The 21,783-nt window shown below is 28.1% G+C and overlaps 1 protein-coding gene across 1 annotated transcript in view; it reads left to right on the forward strand.

Moving 5' to 3' along the window:
- Positions 1-21,783, forward strand: part of LOC129960361 (glutamate receptor 1-like) — a 547,350-nt gene that overhangs the window by 446,953 nt on the left and 78,614 nt on the right. The window contains exons 8-9 of the mRNA XM_056073766.1: positions 962-1,075; positions 6,984-7,199. Coding sequence (XP_055929741.1) covers positions 962-1,075; positions 6,984-7,199 — 330 coding nt within the window. The remainder of the gene's footprint in view (positions 1-961; positions 1,076-6,983; positions 7,200-21,783) is intronic.

Genomic DNA, 21,783 nt, shown 5'->3' on the forward strand with positions numbered 1-21,783 from the left:
AGCAGCAAATCTCATTAGGAACTATAAATAGATTTATTTTTTATGAAGTACCAAGGGGGGGGCACTTCGTAAATGAGGATGAGAAGCTTCCTGCATGGTGGTTGATTCTCTCGACCCTTGTGAGTACACGAAAAGGGTGGGGGTTTGTCTTCTCCCATCGATGACGGGACGTATTTCCTTAGCGAAGGGTTGCACCGTGGTCGGTAATGGCTCTTATGACAACCACAGTGCCCGCGAGTGTTGCTCTTGCGGCGGTCCGGTCATTAAAGTTTTTCTGTGTGCCTTCCTTCTGGTTGGAGTAGCCAGCTTCTGGTTTATTTTTTTTATGAATCATTTGGTTAAGAAAAAAAGAAAGTAAAAGAAAAATAATTTAAATGTAAGAATGTTTAAGATAATTTGTTTGTACTTTCATATTAATATATTTTATTGTAATAATTACTTTTATTTTAATACAGAATTAATAACTGAGATGTAGCGTTATTTTAATATATTAGAACATTCAAGTAAAGAAAGAAATATTCATTTTAAAAACTGAACAGGAAATCCCGCATATTAAGCTATATTAAAAAAAAATCATGTTTCTGGCTTGTGGCTTACTAAGCCCTATTTTGGCATATAAAATATTTTTTTAAAAATTCTTACAAAAGGAAAGTTACTCATCCCTGTCCTAGGAAATCCGAAAATAATTAACAGTCATAGTTCTTTTTAAATCGTCCTTTAGAAATCAATATGTTTTGGGGTTTCCAAACATATGAAAATTCAATCTTTAAAGAATACTAATTTAACATCCATCATAATAAATATTCTTCGGTGCTGAAACATGGTTACCTTAGTAGAATATTCATAACATCCATCATAATCATTCCTTTCGGTTTTTTGATCGAATAAATAAGAGTTTTTTTATGAACATTCCAACTGTATGTGATAGAATTCATAACATTTTAAATATTTGTTTTTCTAGATTGCTGAATGGTCCGATCAAAATCATCTGCAACAAGTTCCACCAATCAGAAAGAGAGTTCCGGAATCCCAAGTTATTTTTGAAAATAAAACTTATATAGTCACTAGCATTTTGGTATGTATTAATTTTTTAAATTTGTCCGAAATGTATTCTTTTATTTCAGAATAAAGGTTTGAAAAAAATGAACGAATAAGTTTCTTTTTAAAAACTAATATTAGGCAAAAAAAAAAAAAAAAAAAAAATCTAATAGAAAGGCTATCAATGTTTCTTTATATCAATTCTGCTCTATTTTGATTGATGTTTCAGTTTTCTCTGAACGTATTCATTTAAATTAATGTCAGTCAGTTAAAATTAGGTTAATTTGATTAAATAGAAATCTATATAGAAGTTAGAACAATAAACTGAAACTTCTTACAGAAAACAGCAAGAAGACTTTCTCAAAAGAATCTTGAGTTATTTAGCATTTAGTATAACTAGTTTTCAGATTTCAAAGCTATCTGTAGTCACACTAGATTGTTTTAAACAGTTATTTAATTAAATGATGTACTTTTTATTATATTTCATGATCGAGAGAGAATCGTCCTAAATCGTTCATTCTAGAAAAAAATGCATTTTTTTCTAGAATGAATGAATTCTTTTAAAAAATTAAATAGGAAAGGGAAATATTATTTAGACCATTTCCATTTACAATATAAATAAAAAGTAATTTAGAAATTAAATTTTTGGGGTTAATTTCTAAATTGGGGTTATTTAAATTTTATTTGCAATTATATCAAACGTGGCGTTTGACCAATAATAGGAGTAAATGATATAAATCGTACTTATGTTGAAATTATATTCCTTATTAATACAGAGGAAGTTATATTTAAGCATAGACTACATGCCCCAGGGGGCACCTCAGATATGGGGATACGAAACTTCTGGAACGGTGGGTGATTTCCACACCATCATGGGTACATAAATGGTACTGGGTGATTACCTCCTACAGATGGCGGGAAACGCCTCCTATGGGAGAGGTTGTGTCGTGGCCGGTGATGGTCCTTAGAACTCAACCTGCCAATATTGTTGCGGTTCCCGATCATTCAGATTTTTCTTGTGTCTTCTGGGGGGTTGAGGTAGTCAATTATGACTAAGCAGAAACTACATTCCATTCTTTTAACTGTATCTCAATATGTATTAAAATATTTATCTGGTAAGTAAAAAATGTAGATGATAGGATAATAAACGCATTCTGACCTCATATCATTCTACTCTATTATTCTTACCTCACATTTGATTTAATGTATGATCAAGATTTGAAAAAAAAATGGAATTTTTAGAACTATATTAGAATTTGTTCTGATATATAATTATTCATTTACTTAATTTCTAATTATTAAAAGGTTAGTTCACTGTAATAGGATTACTTCAATTTAATAAAGTTTATTTTATTAGTATTAAACTAGCAAATGCCGCTAAATAACCTTGTTGCAAAGATTTTTCAAGGCTGCTAAAATCTATTCGAGAAATTATAGTTAAAGTTTAATGCATCATTGCATATTATTACACTTTATTCATCTATTTAAAGTAGCTTAAAATAAATAATAATTTAAGAGTTCATTTTAATCAAATGGACAACATATAATATCTCGGAATTCTCGGAATTACTAGGCGTAAATAATTTTTTGTGATTTTCCTTTCTAACTTTAAATTAAATTGGAAATTAACTTTATTTAGGGTGAGTAAATGTTTACTTAACTGCTGCAATTTCGGAGGATAAAATCAATGTATATATTTCGTTTCTAAAATAAAGTATTGTTGCTGAATAACTCTTTGAAGATACTAACTTCTTAAAACATAATACGGTGTTAATGAAAAAGTTTTAATGAAATCTATGTGCATTGAATTATTTTCTTCTGTTTAACTGATGAAAAGGAAATATTTATTTAACCATGAAAAGGAGAGAATAACAAATTTCAGTTCTTATGAATTTCTCTAGATGAACGTAAAATTTTGAAATTTATTTTTGATTGAATAACATTGTTTTCCTTTACATTCAATTACATAATTTAAACTATTTATTTTATTTAACTTTTAATGAGAATTACTGATATTTATAGATCCTAATATACTGTAAATTAATTTATGAATTCATATGTATACACTATCATTTATCATATTTCTTACCTTTATAAATTTTAATTCATTTATTTAACTTTTAATGAGAATTACTGATATTTATAGATCCTAATATACTGTAAATTAATTTATGAATTCATGAGTATACACTATCATTTATCAAATTTCTTACCTTTATAAATTTTAATTCAATCATTCGAAATTCCAAGTTTAAAAAATATCAACTTGTGAAAAATCCCTTATGATACTTTTAATCATATAGCATCAAATTTCTTATATACAGAAGTGGCTCATACGTAGGATTGTGGAAATGCATCCTTATCTTTTATATACCACAATATAATCAAAAATTTTTTTGATTTTACGTTCTGTATCTAAAGTTACCAGTTGTCTAACTGCATTCGTTTTAGAGCTTTCAATATTCAGGGGTAATGTAGTAAGTAAACGGCGTTCCCTTTTTTGTAGAGGGATGCTTCCAAAAGGTTCCAATTTCTACTCTTGCACACACCTCGTATTAAAACGCATTCGCTACGCTCCATAGTTTGTTAGGGGAAGAAGGTATGTCCCGAATACAGCACTTCCTTACGTTTCAGAGATAGTAGAACCCCCACTTCTATTTTGCTAAAATCTTTCGCGGGCCAGGAATTTAAATTTAAATAAATAAAATACAGTTATCACTAAATACTTTTAATGAAAATTATTGCTCTGTTGAATGTTTCCATAAACAAAATTATGTTTTAGTTACCTATACATGTGTATTTATTTTAACTATAAAGATTTATATTTTTTATTGTTATACAGCTATTGAGCAAATCTACATAAATGAAAGGAATAGAAAAGAAGAAGGAAAAACAAACACACAATTAAAAGAATTTATTTTGATTATATTAACTAAAAAATTTTGATCACTTATGTTAATTTGTTTTAAAATTGATTATATTATACTAATTTTTCGTTAACATTTATCTATATCAAATCAAAAATAATTTTATTATCTTTTATTGATTAATTATTAAATTATTCAAAATGAACTGGAAAAGGAAAAATTTAAGCTATGTCCAAAGACGCTGTCGTGGAATGTTGAATAAGTTACATTCTTACTGAAAACACTTATGCGTTTTCACTTTGAATGCCCATAACTGATAAATACAGTAAGCATCTTGATTTCCTTAATCTTTTTGTAGAGTCTTATAAATTAAAATGGTTTTTATACTGTTTTCTTGGATATCAATTAGTATTTCTTTTTTTCTTTGAATAAATCGAGTTATGTCATGCAAGCCATTCTCAATAATGAGGTGGAATTCTGGTGAAGGCTCTTACAGATTAATGTAGACAAAATTATCTGTTTTAATTATTTATTTCTTTTTTATTTACTCGCATTCAATACGATGTATAGTAATGAAGAAAATGAATATCAGAGTTGCTCAAACACAAATTGCTGTAGCTTTCCCTTATTAATGTACTTGCAGAACAAGAGAAAAAGCCTTCAAATTGATACAATAAAGCCCTTAATTCATGAAGTACCAACAAATTTAATCAACGTTTTCAAGAGCAGTGTATGGAGCATAAAATTTATGTGTATAACAAGGTGCGCCTCTACCACTTTGATGTTTAAGTGCTGACTAAGAAGCTAATTGAGCTGAGCCGTCCACATGGATACTAGAAGTGTGTACCACCTTTTCAGAGTCTTGCCAAACAACAAGTGAGGCTTGAAAAACTTACAAGATCTTCTCAATAAAAGACCAGTCAGTCGTTATAAGCCAGTTAGTATTCTTTTACTTGACGAACTTTTTACTCTCTTCTATCGGAACGAACTTTTCGAAATTTCATTATGGAGCTATTCACGCTTAATTAAAGTATTAGCGAACCTAAGCGGGGACAGAGTTGTTATTTCTTCAGGAATAGCCTCCGATGGTGAGAAAAAAGAGCTGGATCTTTTCTGCCACATCGTTGCGTTTCATTTCCGTAGTAAATATAGAATATGATATGCATGAAAAGGACTTCATTAACGCGCGGCGACGTTCTTGCCTAGCGGAGCTTGCACGACACGTCATGTTATCGTTCATCCGGTAACTATGACTAGAGGAGATTTTTCTTCTCGCACTTTGACGGAAAGAGAGACCTGAGAATTTTCAGAAAATTAATAAGTGCGGGAGTTTGTTTGTTTGTTTTCTCTCAGATATTTTTACGTCTGATAAGAGCGATAAGAATTTGAAGAATGGAATGCTGTTTAGATAAATCCAGATATACTCAAGGGTGTAAATATTTTCATTTCTTTCTAGTGTTTATATTTTATATGGGTATTTGAATCAGAAAGCGTTTTTTGTCATTAAAGATAATAAGGCATTCTTATCTTTACCCTAATTATACACATATGAGAAAAGGATAGATATGAAATGCAGAAAGAAGTTTTATTCAGACTTGAGATAACGAAACGGAGCGCCACTGAATTTAATATTCAGTTTCGCTCAGATAATAAAATAAAAAAAGTTAAAAATATGATTCAAATATTTGGTGAAACTATGTAACATAGAAATAAAACACAATTGGTTTCATGTAAACAACAAAACTAAAGATGTTAACAATGTGGTTGGAAAATTTTAATGAAATTGTAAAAAAACTGAAAGAATTGTACATTAAATTCACGAGTGAAAGTAATCTTAGTAGTAACATATTGTTTTAATGCTACATAGGCTTAAAATTTTAGATTGGGGGTCATAAATAAATTGAAAAGAATCTAAAAAGAAAAGTTAAGAGAAGTTAAAGGGTTAGTAAATATTTAAATAATAAATAATTTCAGAAAAAATCGAAAATAATTTTCAAAAAATAATAAATTTAATAGCATTTTTTTCCGTTGAGATATAAAATAAAAATTAATTTAACATAATGAAACTAAACTGAATATTGTTGTGTTTATGAAACAAAATGCTGAGATTCCATGAATAAGCATTATACGTAATTTTGTACTTATCAGATTAGGTCGGTTAATTTGTGTAAAACATTTCAAGGGAACTTCTATCTTAAATTCAAAAATATTGAAATTTTGAAGATGTATGAGAAACTTTTAGAGAAGTACTATATAAAAAAATTTTCGTGCCCCAAAATGTATTTTTGTTCTTAATATGTCACTGTCGTTTTCTTTGTCGTATCTATTTTCACTGATGAAATAGTGTTTTAAATGGTAGGATAACGTAATATAAATTCTTCTTCTTTTCATAAATCTTTATTTCCTTCATTATAAATTTAATAACACCAGTTTACAGTTTTTTGTAACCATCTAGTTGCAGAGAATGGGAAATAAAAATAAAAATTAAAAACTTCTGATTGCCTAATTTTTTTAAGGTGGGGGGATGTAGTTGTAATCATTTAAAAAGTACATTTCTTTGAAAATTAATAGCATTGCTAATTTATTAATGAAACCGTAATTGTTACCTTACTTTGGATACTTAAATTTATAATGCCTATGTAATCCAAGAATAAATAAGATAATATATTTCAAACATTTTGGGATACCCTGTATGTGTATTGTTAGAAGAAGAGTTATTTTGGGATCTTAAGACCATGATCGGAGAAACTACGAAGAAATTGTTTTCGTAGTCATGTCATAACAATTTCAATAGATAGCCTTTCAAAAAGAAATTCTTAGACGAGTTAGTAATTTTTCTTATCGTACTCGTTTTTCACTTATTTTCAAATTTCCCATTCATATTGCATCAAGAAATGTTCATAAATGCAGTAATACAAAATTTAACAGTATCTTTTCTCTTTATAAGCTTATATATTTTTAGAGCAATTCAGATGTACTTTTCGGAAAGAAGTTATCAATCTGTCGGAGATGAATGTATATTCTTGAGAATTACAAGAATGCTCAGTGCTTGATTCTGCTACTTCTTTCTGTTCCCAGGAGGAACCGTATTTGATGAAGAAGAAAACCGAACCTGGAGTCAATTTAGAAGGCAATGAAAGTTTCGAGGGTTACTGTAAGGATCTGGCGGACTTGATTGCTGACTACTTGAAGTTCAACTACGTGCTGAAACTGGTTAATGATTCCCACTACGGAGGCCTGGATTCCAACTCGCCTGTAGGATGGAATGGAATGGTCGGGGAGCTCATCGGCAAAGTAAGTTAGCGCTTTCAGGGATCATAGATTTCACTCTCAGATTACATGTCTGGATGAAATCTGTTGAGGGAAGCAATATGTCGAATACTGATAATCTATTATTTAGATCTTCTAATATGCGTACCAATATTTGTAATATGCACACATATTAATGCATTATATAGTCATTTTCCTATCAGAATGAGAGTCACATTGGAAGATTATTTTGTTCCATTTAAGCATTAACTTTTCATTCATTTGCGTTGAAAAAAATAAGAAAATATTAAGATAAGAATTTATATATTAAGATAAAATAAAAATAAGAATTAATATCTTAAGATAAAATAAAAATAAGAAAATATTAAAAATTGAAATAAATAGTATAAAAATATGATTGTCTACTAATATGCGTTAATATGTCGATATTAATTCAGATAAATAAGATTACAGGTTTTTCTTTTTTCCAATAAAACTGGGTATTTCAAAACATCCCATTTCGCATTTTAAGTAGAGCTAATTCTGCGTAATATCTTGAAGTTGTTTAATAAAAAGTGAGGAAATTTCGTTTTGTTTTTAATTCTCAGTTTATTTTATTGACCAAGTTAATAAAACATTTTATTCAATTTATTTTATTTCTTACTTTTCTGAAATCAATGTATTAACGTCTTTATATAAAAACAGCAAGTATATCTGATTTTTAAAAAAGTCGAGTTGGAAATTGAATATGCGCTATATATAAATTATATTAACTCGAAATAAATAATAATGTTGTAAATTCTTTAAAATAGTGATATAACTAATCACCTAAAATGCTAATAACACATATGTAAGGAGTATAAAAAAGAACTAAAGTGCAAAAAACATTTGACTATGAAATTGTTTGTTTATTCGAAAAACGACTAATGGAAAATCTTGATTTGTATTTAAATTATTACTTTACTATTTATAGTTCACAGTTGTTTGAATTATAAATTCTGTCAATATAAATGGTTATAAAATACCTTCGATTCACAACATAAAATTCTTTGAAGTGCATGTTTTACAAAAATATTATTTTTATATTAAGGAATGCACGTAAACAATATGAATATGTTTACTTATTTTAATGATTAAATATCAGAATTCAAAAGGTAAACTTTTATTAATAATCTTTCAGAATTTTAACTGTTCTAACATTCCAACCATATAAACATTCTCAAATTTCTTTGCTATTCCATTACAATAAAGACATCAGTTATTGCGATTCTTGCTTATTCTTTTCAACTGAAGGAATTCGTAGTACCAGAAACCACATGTTTGCGATTTCTTCATATTCCATGAATCCATAACTTTATTCTGATGCACTTATATTTCACGAATTCCCAAAGGAAAAAGTCTAATGGTGTGATATCGGGAAAATGTGATGGCCTAAGTATTGGACTATCACCCTCAATCCATTTGCAACGAAATATGTCATTCAGTTACTCCCGAGAAAATAATCCCCCGGAGAAAGGGGCTCTATTTTGTTGACATATTATATGTTTCCCAGAATCTGTACAAAAGCAAACAGTTGCTAGATACTCAGGTAAGTGTTCAAAATGGTTGTCACATTATGATGAATACGGATGATTGCAGCTATGCGATTGGAGTAATCATGCAGGGATAAGGACAGTAATCATAGTTTAGGATCGTGTAATGACATACAATTTTTTATTTCCTTTCATTATAATAAATGTAGTCTGTCCATAAGCTTTCTACGAAAAGAGGGCAAAGTCTTTGACTTTTGATTGATCTTTCAATGCTCGGTAGCAATGCTTATTTTATACAAAATGTGCAAAAGGAATACATGTAGTAATGTGTTCTATCGTCATCAAGATTGCCTGATTCAGTTTCAATAAATATCCTTATTCTTGACAGACAAATTTTCTCATGATAATACTTTTCTATTCTAAAACATTTATCAGATATTTATAATAATTTAATTTAGGAATTAATCTCTAATTATGTTATTCTGAACTTAAGTAATACAAAAAATATATTTGCTCAGTTAGGGTATTTAATATTGATCAAATGAAAAGAAATTATTGATCTATTAGAAAAAAAAAACATTACTTTAAATTTGCGTCAAATCTTTTAATATCATTAGAGATTTCCAGAGTAGAAGACAAATAATAAATCTCGAACTGTGCAAACAGAAATAAAATGTAATTTATTTGTCACAAAATGCATTGAAGTTTAAAAAATGATAAAGTTAATGACACTGTTGAGTTACTTAGAAATAAGTTTTAAAATGGTTCAAGCCGAGTTTAATTCTCGTCGTTTATATTTTCTAATATAATAATAGTGATTATTGCAATATAAATCTTGCAATATATATTTATGCCTTATGGAAAGGATAATGCTAAATTCTTGCAAATTATATGAACTTTAGAGGAAAGAGATATTATTTTTTTGAAAATTCTGCATCCTTTAAAATGCAATCGTTTATAGATATCAATAGATTTGTATACAATTCTAGTAAAAGAATGTGTTTTCTTTAAGCAGAGTAAATTTATGAGCCTATTACTAATAAGTACTTAAGTATTCACATGCATATTCAATCATAAAAGACCCAAATAAAAAAAAATGAAACATTAAAACTGTTTTTGTTATTCATTAAACTTTTTATGGAGCACAAAAAAGGTTTTTAGTAAAATCATTAATTTGCATTTTAAGCATGAATATGATCTTAATTATGTCTATTTTACCAAACTGGCAATGAATAATTATTCATTGACGTATTTAATAATAAAATTACAATTATAATTGAAAACATATTGCAAATAAATGTTTATTATAAGGTGTGGAAATTCGATGGACATATGACAATTTCGTTTAACGCACAAGCGCATCATTGTTCTGATACCTCTAAGCTATCATCTAAGGTTGTCTTATGATAAAATCGTCCTGTTTTGGACTGCACAAATTGAAAACACAGGTAATACATGGTAGTGTGACTCGTTAATCTGGAACGCTCAGTTAATAACTAAACATAAAATCTACAGCCTATCTCAGATTCCTAGGCATCAAAAGTTCCAGTTTGGAGTTTTTGTTGGTAAATTTATGAAAAAGCCCCCCCTCCTCCTTTCCAAAGAAGCATGAGCACATCGACGTTGTTGTTGTTCACAGAGAGCTCACAACAATATTCATCTATCAGAGCCAACTATTGAAGTTTTATTTATGTTCGAAAAGTAAACACCTCAGAAAGAGTTAATTTTATGAACAAAGACAAAAAAAATTAAAATATTTCTAACAAAATACTCAGTCAAGAAATATTCAGCTGCTTTGACAAGTATTTGAAGGTTGCTCAGAAAACTCAGCCTATCCAAAACACGTGACATGTACCAGAGTGCTGAGTCAAACAATGATTCCTCGCGCTTTAAGCTTCAGTAATTTATTGAGTGGGAAAGTGCAGATGTAGTTCAGAGTTGTTGAAACATATTTCAAGTCCACATGCTATTTCTCTTTTACAATTCAGTTCTATTTGCAATGAAATTTGGAGTATTTATTTCTTATTACGTTTTTAAAATTGAATGATCTAAAGAGAATTCTCAGTAGTTTCGATATTTCCTGATTAAACCGATTTTTTCCTCATTAAATCGATTAGATTTCTTTTTATGTTGTCGACTAAAATCTACATAAACTCCTGATTTCTGGTTATCGACAAAAGTTAGTGAATGATGGAATCTTTACAATTTCATACGCGATTTAATGTACCAGAAGCCATTGGTAAAATTAATAAAGTTTCAATAATCTATCTAAATTTGATTGCTTATAGTTTTTTTCTTCATTGCTTGATCATGACTCATTTGAAAAGGAAAACTTTCCATTAGATATTTCAAGGTGTTTTAATAATATTAACTGCATATTTATTTGTCTTTAATTGAAGTTTATTATTTTTAAAACGTTTCAAATGCATTTTGACTTTACATTTGATTAAATTAATAATAAAAGTATAAAATATGTGTGTTTCTCAAATTGTTCAGTAACCTAAAAATATGTTTGAGGCAATGAAGTTACAAAAAAATAAAAGCTTGATTTTCAGAAGCCTTCAAGATGTTGAATCATAAGACACATTTCAAAAGGAAAGTTTCCCTTTAGATGTTTCAAAATGCTTTAATAATATTAACCGCATGTTAATCTGTTTTTAAATTATGTTTATAATTTTCAAACGTATCAAAAACATTTTTACTTTAAATTTATTTAAATTAATAGTAAATGTACAAAATATGTCTGTTTCACGAATTGTGTAGGAAACTAAAAATCTGTTTGAGGCAATGAAGTTACTATATATATATATATGTGAAAACTTCAAGATGCTGAATCATAAGATAGCCATGAAAGCAATTAAATGTTTAGCTCTTTAATAATGAATATTCAAAGATTTTCAGGCAAATTTTAAAACAGAATCTGATCCATATCTTTAATTTTGAGTAATTTAAGTTTTGGATAACACCATTCTCTTTTATATTATGGAATATTGTACTGATAAAAATTGAAAAGAGCCTCAGTTATCTTACGTGTCATCATACAGACTTTAAAATTGCTTGGTTCATTAAAATTACTTGCTACATTTTTGCAGTGATTCTGAGAATACAAATAAAAAAATCACTACGTTTACATATGAGCATGTGTATATTAAATAATTTAAATATGGTATTTATTTTCTCTCTTGCAAAATAATTTGAAATACCATTATCTTCAATCATAAAGAAAATTAAAACAAAAAAATATACATCTTCAAGCGGTCGTGTATATAAATATATTCTATCAAATCTTTATTAGAGTGGTTTAACATAAAATTATTACTTTTTCACCTTATAATTAAATGGACAATATTACATTTACACGTATTTTTATTTCTAAATTCTAACTTTTTAGAAAGTTCATTATAAGAGCCTTAAAATAATCCCATTTCCATTCCATTTATGTGTGAAAAGTTGATTATTTTTTATTAATATTACATAAAAACATGTTTATAAATTATCAATACTGAAAAGTTACGTGAATGCAAAATTTAAAATTATATGCACCTGTCAGAAATATTTTAAATTCTGTATTTGCGCATGACTTCCCTTCTTGAAAAGGAAGCTCAGAATTTCTTTCTGAAAATTAATTTCAAAGGCGAAACGTCGCGATGTAATAACACATCATTTTTAATTTACCTCTCGGAGAGATGAAAAATTTTGATGATTAAAATAGTTAAAACTCTACTGAAATATAATCACAGGAAGGTAAATATTTTAGCAAGAGCAGAAAGGGAAAATTTCTGACTGACTCGTTTCGCATTTTCATGGCAATGAGCAATAGTAACGCCTTTCTCAGCAGCGAGTAAACCTTCACGCTGAGGAAATTAAAATCAGCAGAGTTGACTGTAACTCTTTCGTTGCAAGAAAGCATCTTTATAGCTGTCCATAAAGACGAGGTAAAACGTCCCCCACCCCCCAATTGTGCTGTAGTCAACGGATTTAACGTGTGCGTGCTCTGCTCAAACAATCTATAGTTCTTGAGGAGCGTTTATCCTTGGTAATATAGAGCACAAAATGTTGTATGGTGTGCATTAGCGTAACTTTAGTATTAGGGACCAGTTCCAAATAGAAACTGGTAACAATGACACCTTCGACAATTAGCTTTCAACTAAAAAAACGTCCATATGAATTCCTTTTAAAGTTCTTTGCTGAGGAAAATTATAAGTTTTGGAAGCAAAAAAACAATGACATCAGTTTAATTTAAATTTAAAAAAAAATGGCATAGGATCAAATGAAAAATGTATAGTGTTAAACGATGACAGCTGATATCTTAATCTTGAAGATTTTGCGTATTGCACCAAGTAAATTATGTTAATTTATTATTAAAATTAAAAACAATGGCAATGTTATAACTGTAATATTCAAAATAAAAGCATTTGCTCACCTATCTAATTTTTTTGTGTGATTATTTTATAATGCAAAGTAGACTTCATAAGATTTACACTAAATAGAATAACGCGCGCGCACACACACACACATATATATAATATACCTTTTCTTTTTTTTTTTTTTTTTTTCATTTTTACTAAGAAACGGAAACCAAAAATAGAAAATTTTTCAGAAGAAAAGCTTTTTTGTAGTATCCCAGGTAACCCATCCTGTTACGCAATATTATATATTAATAAATATTACACAATATTATACAATATTGCAAATATTGATTAATATCATACATTATTGTACAGTATTTGTGTGCTACTAGGGATGGACATGATAGGAGCAGCATAGTGAAGGGTTGTGAAAATTAGTGATATAGATTTTAATTAACCAAAAATTCTCTGCCAATGTTGATTTAGAGCAAATGAATTCAATCGGGTATCAAATGCTTTCTCTTTCGTATGGTGTTGAAGTTCAAACATAAATATCTAGTTCCTAATTTTACTGCTGTGCAAAACTGCTGGTTTTGTTCCAACAGCCATTATGAAGCTTCGAAGTGGAGAGTTAATCTAATAAAAAAATCATTATTACATAATGTTGCTGATGATGACTATCTGATGTCAATTATTTTTGCTTAGGTAATCATCTCCCTTTATCTAAAGTTATTTGAATGTTTTATAAATCAAAATGTTACACTCAAAAGAATTAGTTACTTCGTTAGAAGTTGTATTTATCTGTTAAATCAAGATGGGAAAATTAATTATTAATCTCATAAAAAGTCACTGTTATATAATGTTTCTGATGATGACTCTCTGATGTCAATGACTAGTAATTTGATAATTATCTCTTTTTATCTGACATTTTATATTTTATAAATCAAAATATGTCACTCTAAACAGTTAGTTACCTCGTTGGATGATGTATATGACTGTTGAATCAAAGTGGAGAATTTATAATTAATCTAATAAAAAATCATTGCTATAAAATTTTGCTGATAATGACTGTCTGATGCCAATTATTTGTGCTTTGATAATCATTTCAGTTTATCTAACATTATTTGTATGCTTTATAAATCAAAATATTTCATTCAAAAGAATCCGTTACCTCGTTGGAAAATATATTTGCCTGTTAAGTCAAAAATTTATTTTCCAATTATCTCTATATAAAAAAATTTCTGTTTCGAATCCATACGTTTATATTCTGTGATTTTATAGTTTCATCACAACTGTTAGCTAAACAGAAATTATGTTTTGCTATTACTCCAAGTTCTTATAATTATCTCTGTTTACCAGCTTAAAAATACTAATAATGCAGAAGAGAATTTCCTGCATAAATCCTGTTTCGTCTCCTTTTGTCGTCATTCATGGATTTTAAATGAATTTACTAAGAATACGAATTTATCTGGTAGTCAGGAGAATTTAAATGCTCCTTTTATACTCTCAAAGTATTTTAAGCTCTTGACTCGGAGAAATTAACGAATACGAAATTAAATTAATTTATTCAGGTTCGTTTAGCCTTAAGGATTATTTAAGTAAAATTTTCACTTTCTGAATAATTACTTTGCTAGAAAAATATTGATTCAGTCTTAACAAGACATACAAATTATACGGCTGAAATTCTTTGATAAAGTCGTTTACGTGACATTTCTAAAGTCGCTATTTATAAATTTGCATTTATAATGTCGCTATTTATTAATTTGCATTTATAAAGACGCAGTTAGAAATATTTTCAAAAGTAAAATAAGGATGAAATTGCATGAGGTTGTTTAATTAAAATTAATGATATTATAAATTGAGTTCTTTTTATTAAGAAGGAGTTTCATTCAAGTATTTTATTTCAGCACACAAAATCCCAGATTAGGAATGCACTCTAATAGTAATGGGGTATCGTAAAACGTTTTCTTTTGGTATTATTCAGTATTTGCACTATTGTTCATTATCATAAAAAATGTTAAATCTATTGTAGAGCATCTTTTGCCAGAAAACGCAACTTTTTAAGACAGCTTCAAGTTTTTCATTTTCATCAGCTTCGTCAGCATTTTTTCATCGGCTACATTTTTTTCCTGCAAAAGCCGCATAAGATTCTAAAAGAAAATTGATGTGACATGTTCGACATTGTTGTGAGTCCAAAATATTATATGATATCTCCACGGTGTTTTTAGATATTCTGAAGGCTTTATAGTGTCGTAAAGATATCATAGTTATACTATAGTGCATTTAAACTATTTGAGCGTATCATGCAAAAAATGATTAAATCTTTTCAGTATAATCAATTAAATTCTGAGTTCATCATTATATTGTTTAATTACTTCATTGATCACATGATATCGATAATCTTATGTTTAAAATATGAAGATCTTCATTATTTTTTAGACAACTCCACAGAATCGATCGATTTTATTAATCCATGAAAACTATATATATATATATATACACACATGGTGGTCGGTAAAATCCCTTTAAGCCCTTTAAACTCAGAACTGCGTCTCGTATAGCCAGTAAGTGACATGTACATATAGTCAATTGATTATGCTGAGCTTATTGAGACAAGTTACAGCTTTCCTAGAGGAGAAATATGGTAGTAAGAAAAAGGAGATCAATCAAAAGACGATTAAATAGAAAAAAAAAACTATACCATAATAAAAATACAGGAAAAATTTTCATGGAGTTCTCTGTAAAATTAGTGGGGATATTTGCTGTTAAATTATGAACTTCCCATGACTTGAAAAAGAGCTTGTCCTAAATTGAAAGTTTTATTCTCCGTTATTATCATACAATTTTTTCAAATTAATTAAAGGCAAAATGAAACTTATATACAAATTCGTTATATTAATTCATTTGCCTACTTTGTTACACAAATGAATTAATATAACCAAGAAAATAAGCGAAATTAATAAAAAAATATATGAAAAACACACGGGGAAGCAGAATATTGAAGGTTACATTTTTCAGATTTAAGACAAACCCTTTTTCATGGAAATTTCATAATTTTTATAGCAGATATCTCCTCCAGTTTTACAGATATCTCCATGAAACTTTGTCCTGTGTTTCTATTATGGTATAGCGTTAGCTTCATTAATTTTTAATTCTTTAACTACCATATATATATATATATATGATAAAGAATTTGACGATTAATGTATAAATAAAATGATATTCTGAACACAACTGTCAACGTGTCAGTAGCGGTCGTCTTTCAGAACAACACCAAGTGAACCGACAACTATATAGGCTTGTCGCTCAATTCGTTTTGGAACCATCTTAACTCAGCAATATGTAATGAATAGTCAACATCTGAGAACTGATTGTATGTTAATTTTTTAAACCTAAATGAGTCGACATCCGAAGCCACCCATCTCGTTCGATTTCTCGCCCTTCTTAAAGTTTAAGAACAAATATATAACGATATAAAATTGATTCTATGCTCCGGAGTGCGATATTATCTCCTTTTAAAAGCGAATCCGGAAAAGAAATTAGGAGAACTGTGCTTAAGAAATGGCTATAAAGAAAGTTCAATATTATCAAATAGTTGACTGTAATTTTGAAAAATAGATATAACGCAATAGAAAGAATAATTGTTTTAAGCTTTCCTTAATTAAACCTGTATGATTAAACTTTGTACTTCTATGAATAATTCCTAATGAATTTTTAACTTTTTTTTGCCTAAAATGTCTGGAAACTCTTTCTCTCTTTAATTAAATAAATGCCTACAGCACTCAACTCATTGCTAAATAGCCTATTTGGAAGCAAAGTGCTATTGATATTTAGTTTTCGTGAACCGTTATGCTTGTATTCTATGATACGTAATCTCACAGAATTCAAATAATTTCTACTTTAAAATAATTAACGCAGTTAAAATTCATTAAAAGAAAGATAGAATTTTATATCTCCTCCACGATGGAAGAATGCTCCTAACTTATTTTAGGAAATTATCTTTCTTGATTTTTAAATTGCATAGCATCAACCTCATGAACATGTTCTTCCGGAATATATTTCTCTCGAGTTTATAACACTCAATGAAAATTATATTTGAAAATGTTTTGATATGAATTTTTGAATAAAGAAATGATTTAGCGGTGGGATTTTTACTGGGAGTTTCTCAAAGTAAAATGAATTAGTTTCTGATTGCTTTCGCTCTCAGCAAGAGAAGGTACACTGCGAAATTTTTACTCGATCCCCAAGAGATGTTACTGAGGAAATATCATTTCCAAGGAACGAGTAGCTTGGTAAGTAATAAAGATAAAAAAGAAGAGAAAATACTTTTAGAACGTGGAAGAATACATTGATGCTGAGCAGAGTATTGCTGCTCTTCTTTGTCTTACTGATTACTAAACCTGTTGTTGGGAAAGAAAAGTATTTTTGTTACGTATTCTCATCTGTTGAATTGCTGATCTTATGATAAAATCTGAATCGCCGAAATTCTATGTAGGAGTAAAAACAAGACTAAAAGAAAAAGGAATTATTTTTTAGAAATGTAATAGAAGGAATGAAATTGAAAATTATCATTTCCATGCTTATAAAATAAAGGAACAAGAACTAAATCGCTTATATTACTCTTAAGACTTCAAAAACCAATTTTAAGAGAATTTGAGAATGTGATTCCAAAGATAATCATTCTCTTGGCACTTAAAGAAGCTTTAGAAAGCACTATAAAATTTAAATCACTGACATTAAATTCAAGTATATGAATTCAGAAATTCCATTTTAACAAATGTTGCTTTATTCTGAATCTTTATACTTAGTCTGAAGATGTCAGGAATATCTTTTTTATGAATATTTTTTATTAAGAATACAAATGAATTAAAAATAATTCTTCATAAAAGATAAAATGATTACGGGCATTGCTGTTTCTTTATTAAAGAATTTAATTAGTTTATTTTCTTTATTTCATTTTAATTATTACTATTATTATATAGTTGCTTTATCTTTTTTTTTATTTTAAAAGTGTGCTATATATATATATATATATATATATATATATATATATATATATATATATATATATATATATAGTTCAAAAAGTCTATTAAGTTAAACTCGATAAACATGATTAATTCACTTTTTTAAAATTTTATATTAGGTAGACGTAAAATTTTCATCATGTAGTTTCATCAGCAGTTTCATATCTTGTTTCTTTAAATTTAAAATCAAAAGATTTCAAATATTTTATTCAAATATGTGTGCACCATTTTTTTGAGGTTTTTTTTTTTCAATGAAAGCGGTTTTAAAAAAATGTATATTTATATTTCAATTAAGATGATAATAAGACCTAATTTGGAAAAGGAAAACAAATAAATGAGTTATATTTTTACATTTTGAAAAGTACTCTGTGAAGTTATTATTTAATATAATTCAGGTTGGAATTTCAAAATCTATTGCATCAAATGCTATTTTTTGCTTTGTGTCTGAAGCATTTTTACCATTTATTTATATATATACAAATGAAATCAACGAGCGTCACAATCATCTGACAAATTGTAACTGCATATTTTATCTATTTATATTTACAATTGATATATTCTTCCAAGTGAAACTCAAATGTGGACCAGTTCCCCTAAAAATTATTTCTATATATAAAAGCTAAATCAGACTTCGGTTTAGGTACTCCGGGTGACTTTGACCAACAAAAGATGCCTCCTTTGTCATGAATCTTTCACACACATGCAAGACGAAGTCATATTAAATCTACCACCATCGGATGTTTTCCTCTCTATGCTGTGACGCTACATCCACTTTCCTTTATTTATATTAATGTTTTGTGTTTGGTTATAGAGTTTAAGTCTTAAGAATAAAATCACTATTAAATATTATTATTTTTTTATTTCTAAATTAAATCGCTTTTTAAAAATACTTAATGCTTACCCTTTTTCACGGATTGTACATGAACTGTGGTTTAGTACTTAGTATAATATACTTAGTACTATCTTAACTTAGTATAATATACTAACTTATTATATACTTATCTCTTTCAAGAACATAATACGTTTCTCCATTAAGTATTAACAGCTGCCGATTATTCATATTTTATGGATCTCATACAGCCATTTTTCGAAACTCTGTTATAACTAAAGCAAGGGACCATTAGAATATTTCAGAACTATTAATCATTAATTTAATTTTCAATAATGCTAATTTTTCAGCTGAATACTTATGCATTACTAGCAGCGGAAATTCATTTTCCCTCATTAATTTTAAATCATTCGTTTATTTCAGTTTAATAACTAGGCTGAATTGTGCAAAGAATTAGTTAGACGTCTCTCTATATTAATGCAGAATTTTAATGAAACTTTTCTATCACTTTTAAAAGTCTTTGATTATAAATCTTCATGTTGCTAAATAAAAACACGTTAAATGTACACTTGCAACCAATTTATTAATTCGTATTAATTGAACGTTTACAGAGTAATTGCCTGAAAAATTTGGATGGATACTTCCTTAGGATAAAAAAAAAAAAAAAAAAAAAAAAAAAAAAAAAAAAAAACAGGATCGATTTCTTGCTTGCGTCACACATTTTATAAAAGAATACTTTTAACTCCGAAAGTTGATTAGCAGTTGTTTTAATTAGTCAAATAAATTATAAATGAAGCAACCAAGCTTTTTCAAACAACGGATTCCTTCAGAATAAAAAAAAAATGTTCATTCATCACTTTAGTTTGCCTCTTAAATGGGACAAATTATATCAAAGTAACCTTTTTTTTTCAATAAAGCAAAACTTCTTGTTAAAAAGTCTTAATTTATAGCTTCGATCGCGTCAAGCCTATAATTAATGTCAAATATTCAATTCATTTTCATTCACAGAGATTTGATGAGCTCTTAAATTTTTAATGAGTGCTGTAACATTATTTCAAGACACACTCTGCATGTCTTTCGATATAATTAAACAGTTAAGAAATAGCGAAGTTCATTCTTAGTGAACATTTGTTATTAATGCCATTCCCAAATATGACACAAGAGGATTTAATGATTTAATAAAATAAATACTTGATCGCAAGGTGAAATGAGGTAATTTTGTTTTAAATTTATATAATTAAAAACAAAGCAAAACAGTAACTCCCAGGATGACAAAATCTGTCCTGAGCTCCTTTTGTCTATGCGTAATTACTACCCATGCGTCAAAAGCATACTCATAAAGACGTCGAAGTCGTTATAGTTTTTTTTTTCGTGAAATCGTTATTATTTCATTTTCCGTGAAGCTCTTGCTAATGAGCTGCAGTCATTTAATCTTATAATTTCGGGGATGATTATACTACTGGTTGTTACTAGCGAATTACTCTGATTTAGAAGAATTATTATTGAACAGTCTTCATTTTCGAAGAAGTATGCATAAACACCACTCATCCATAACGCAATTACACTTATTCCTTCTTGTTTCACTTTTGCGATCGGTTCTTGTTTTTTAAAATTTTAATTGACACTTTCGCACTCTGCATTATTGTAGAAAATTAATGAAACGTATGCATTATACTTGAAAGTCATTGAGGAGAAAATAATCATTCTTTGAAGTAGTGTTTTTCGGGGTTATTTTCATTGACAGAAAGTATGTTTATTAAGAAGGGAATGACCTCTATAAACCCACTTTCAGTTATATTTTTAGACAACATTCGCATCATGCTTTTAGTAGTGAGACGTATTCCTCTTATTTAAATAATGTAATTTCGAAATGTTTAACCTCTTCCAGATGGTAAATGCAGAGTGGCACCACCAAAATTATCTGTTTTTGATAATCAACGGATATCATCATTTGGATGTTTTTAGACGTTAACACGATCTGTATACAAATTAATAAATAATGGACAAAATGTTTCTATGTAGACATATTGATAAATAAATAATGTTATTAGTAATTGTTATCGACTATTGATTATTAATTAATTATTAACTTTGTTAATAACAAGAACTCTGGAGAGGTTTGAATTCACATGGCATGAGATTACTATTTTAAAAAATATATGGCATATTCTTAAGAGTTGCCTATCACTGAAAATACAATTGATTACTGAAAATTCAAAATTCCTACGGGGTTTTATATAGTAGAAGATATTTACTCTGAAAGTAGATGCATTGCATGGGCATTTGTCTGTAAAATTTTTGTATAACAGTTTTTGGAAATTAAGCCGTTTATACTTATTACATTTATGCTGATTGTAAGAATTAATATCATTACGGTTTAGTCACTTTATTTATTTGATGCAGGAATATCTCACTAAACTCTTCATAATAATAATAATTCAATCAGATATGATTCATCCAAATATATCCCTTATGGAAAGATATAAACCATTTATTTTCTATTTAAAAGCGATTTAATTTGTGATTAGAAATTAAATTATAAAATAATAAAATTATTATTTTTATTTATTGAGGGTAATTTATAAATGTATGTGAAATAAAGATGATCAACGTCTTCAAAAAAAGATGGCAGATTTTGATACTTTTGAACAATTCTCTTTCTACCTATTTACTTTTTTTTTATCTGTATATAATTATTTGAGAGCTTTTTTTTTTCATATTCTTTTCTTCATAATATTGATATTCAATTTTCAAACATTTATCATATTCGATTGTCAGTTATAAAAATTTCTAAAAATTTCTGATATCTCAATTTATAATATGACAAATAATACAAACACCTCATGGAATGAAAAATTTCCTCATTGTTTTCTCATTTTCTCTCTTTTCAAT

This window comes from Argiope bruennichi, chromosome X2, assembly GCF_947563725.1.
Source record: "Argiope bruennichi chromosome X2, qqArgBrue1.1, whole genome shotgun sequence".
Taxonomy (NCBI): Eukaryota; Metazoa; Arthropoda; class Arachnida; order Araneae; family Araneidae; genus Argiope; species Argiope bruennichi.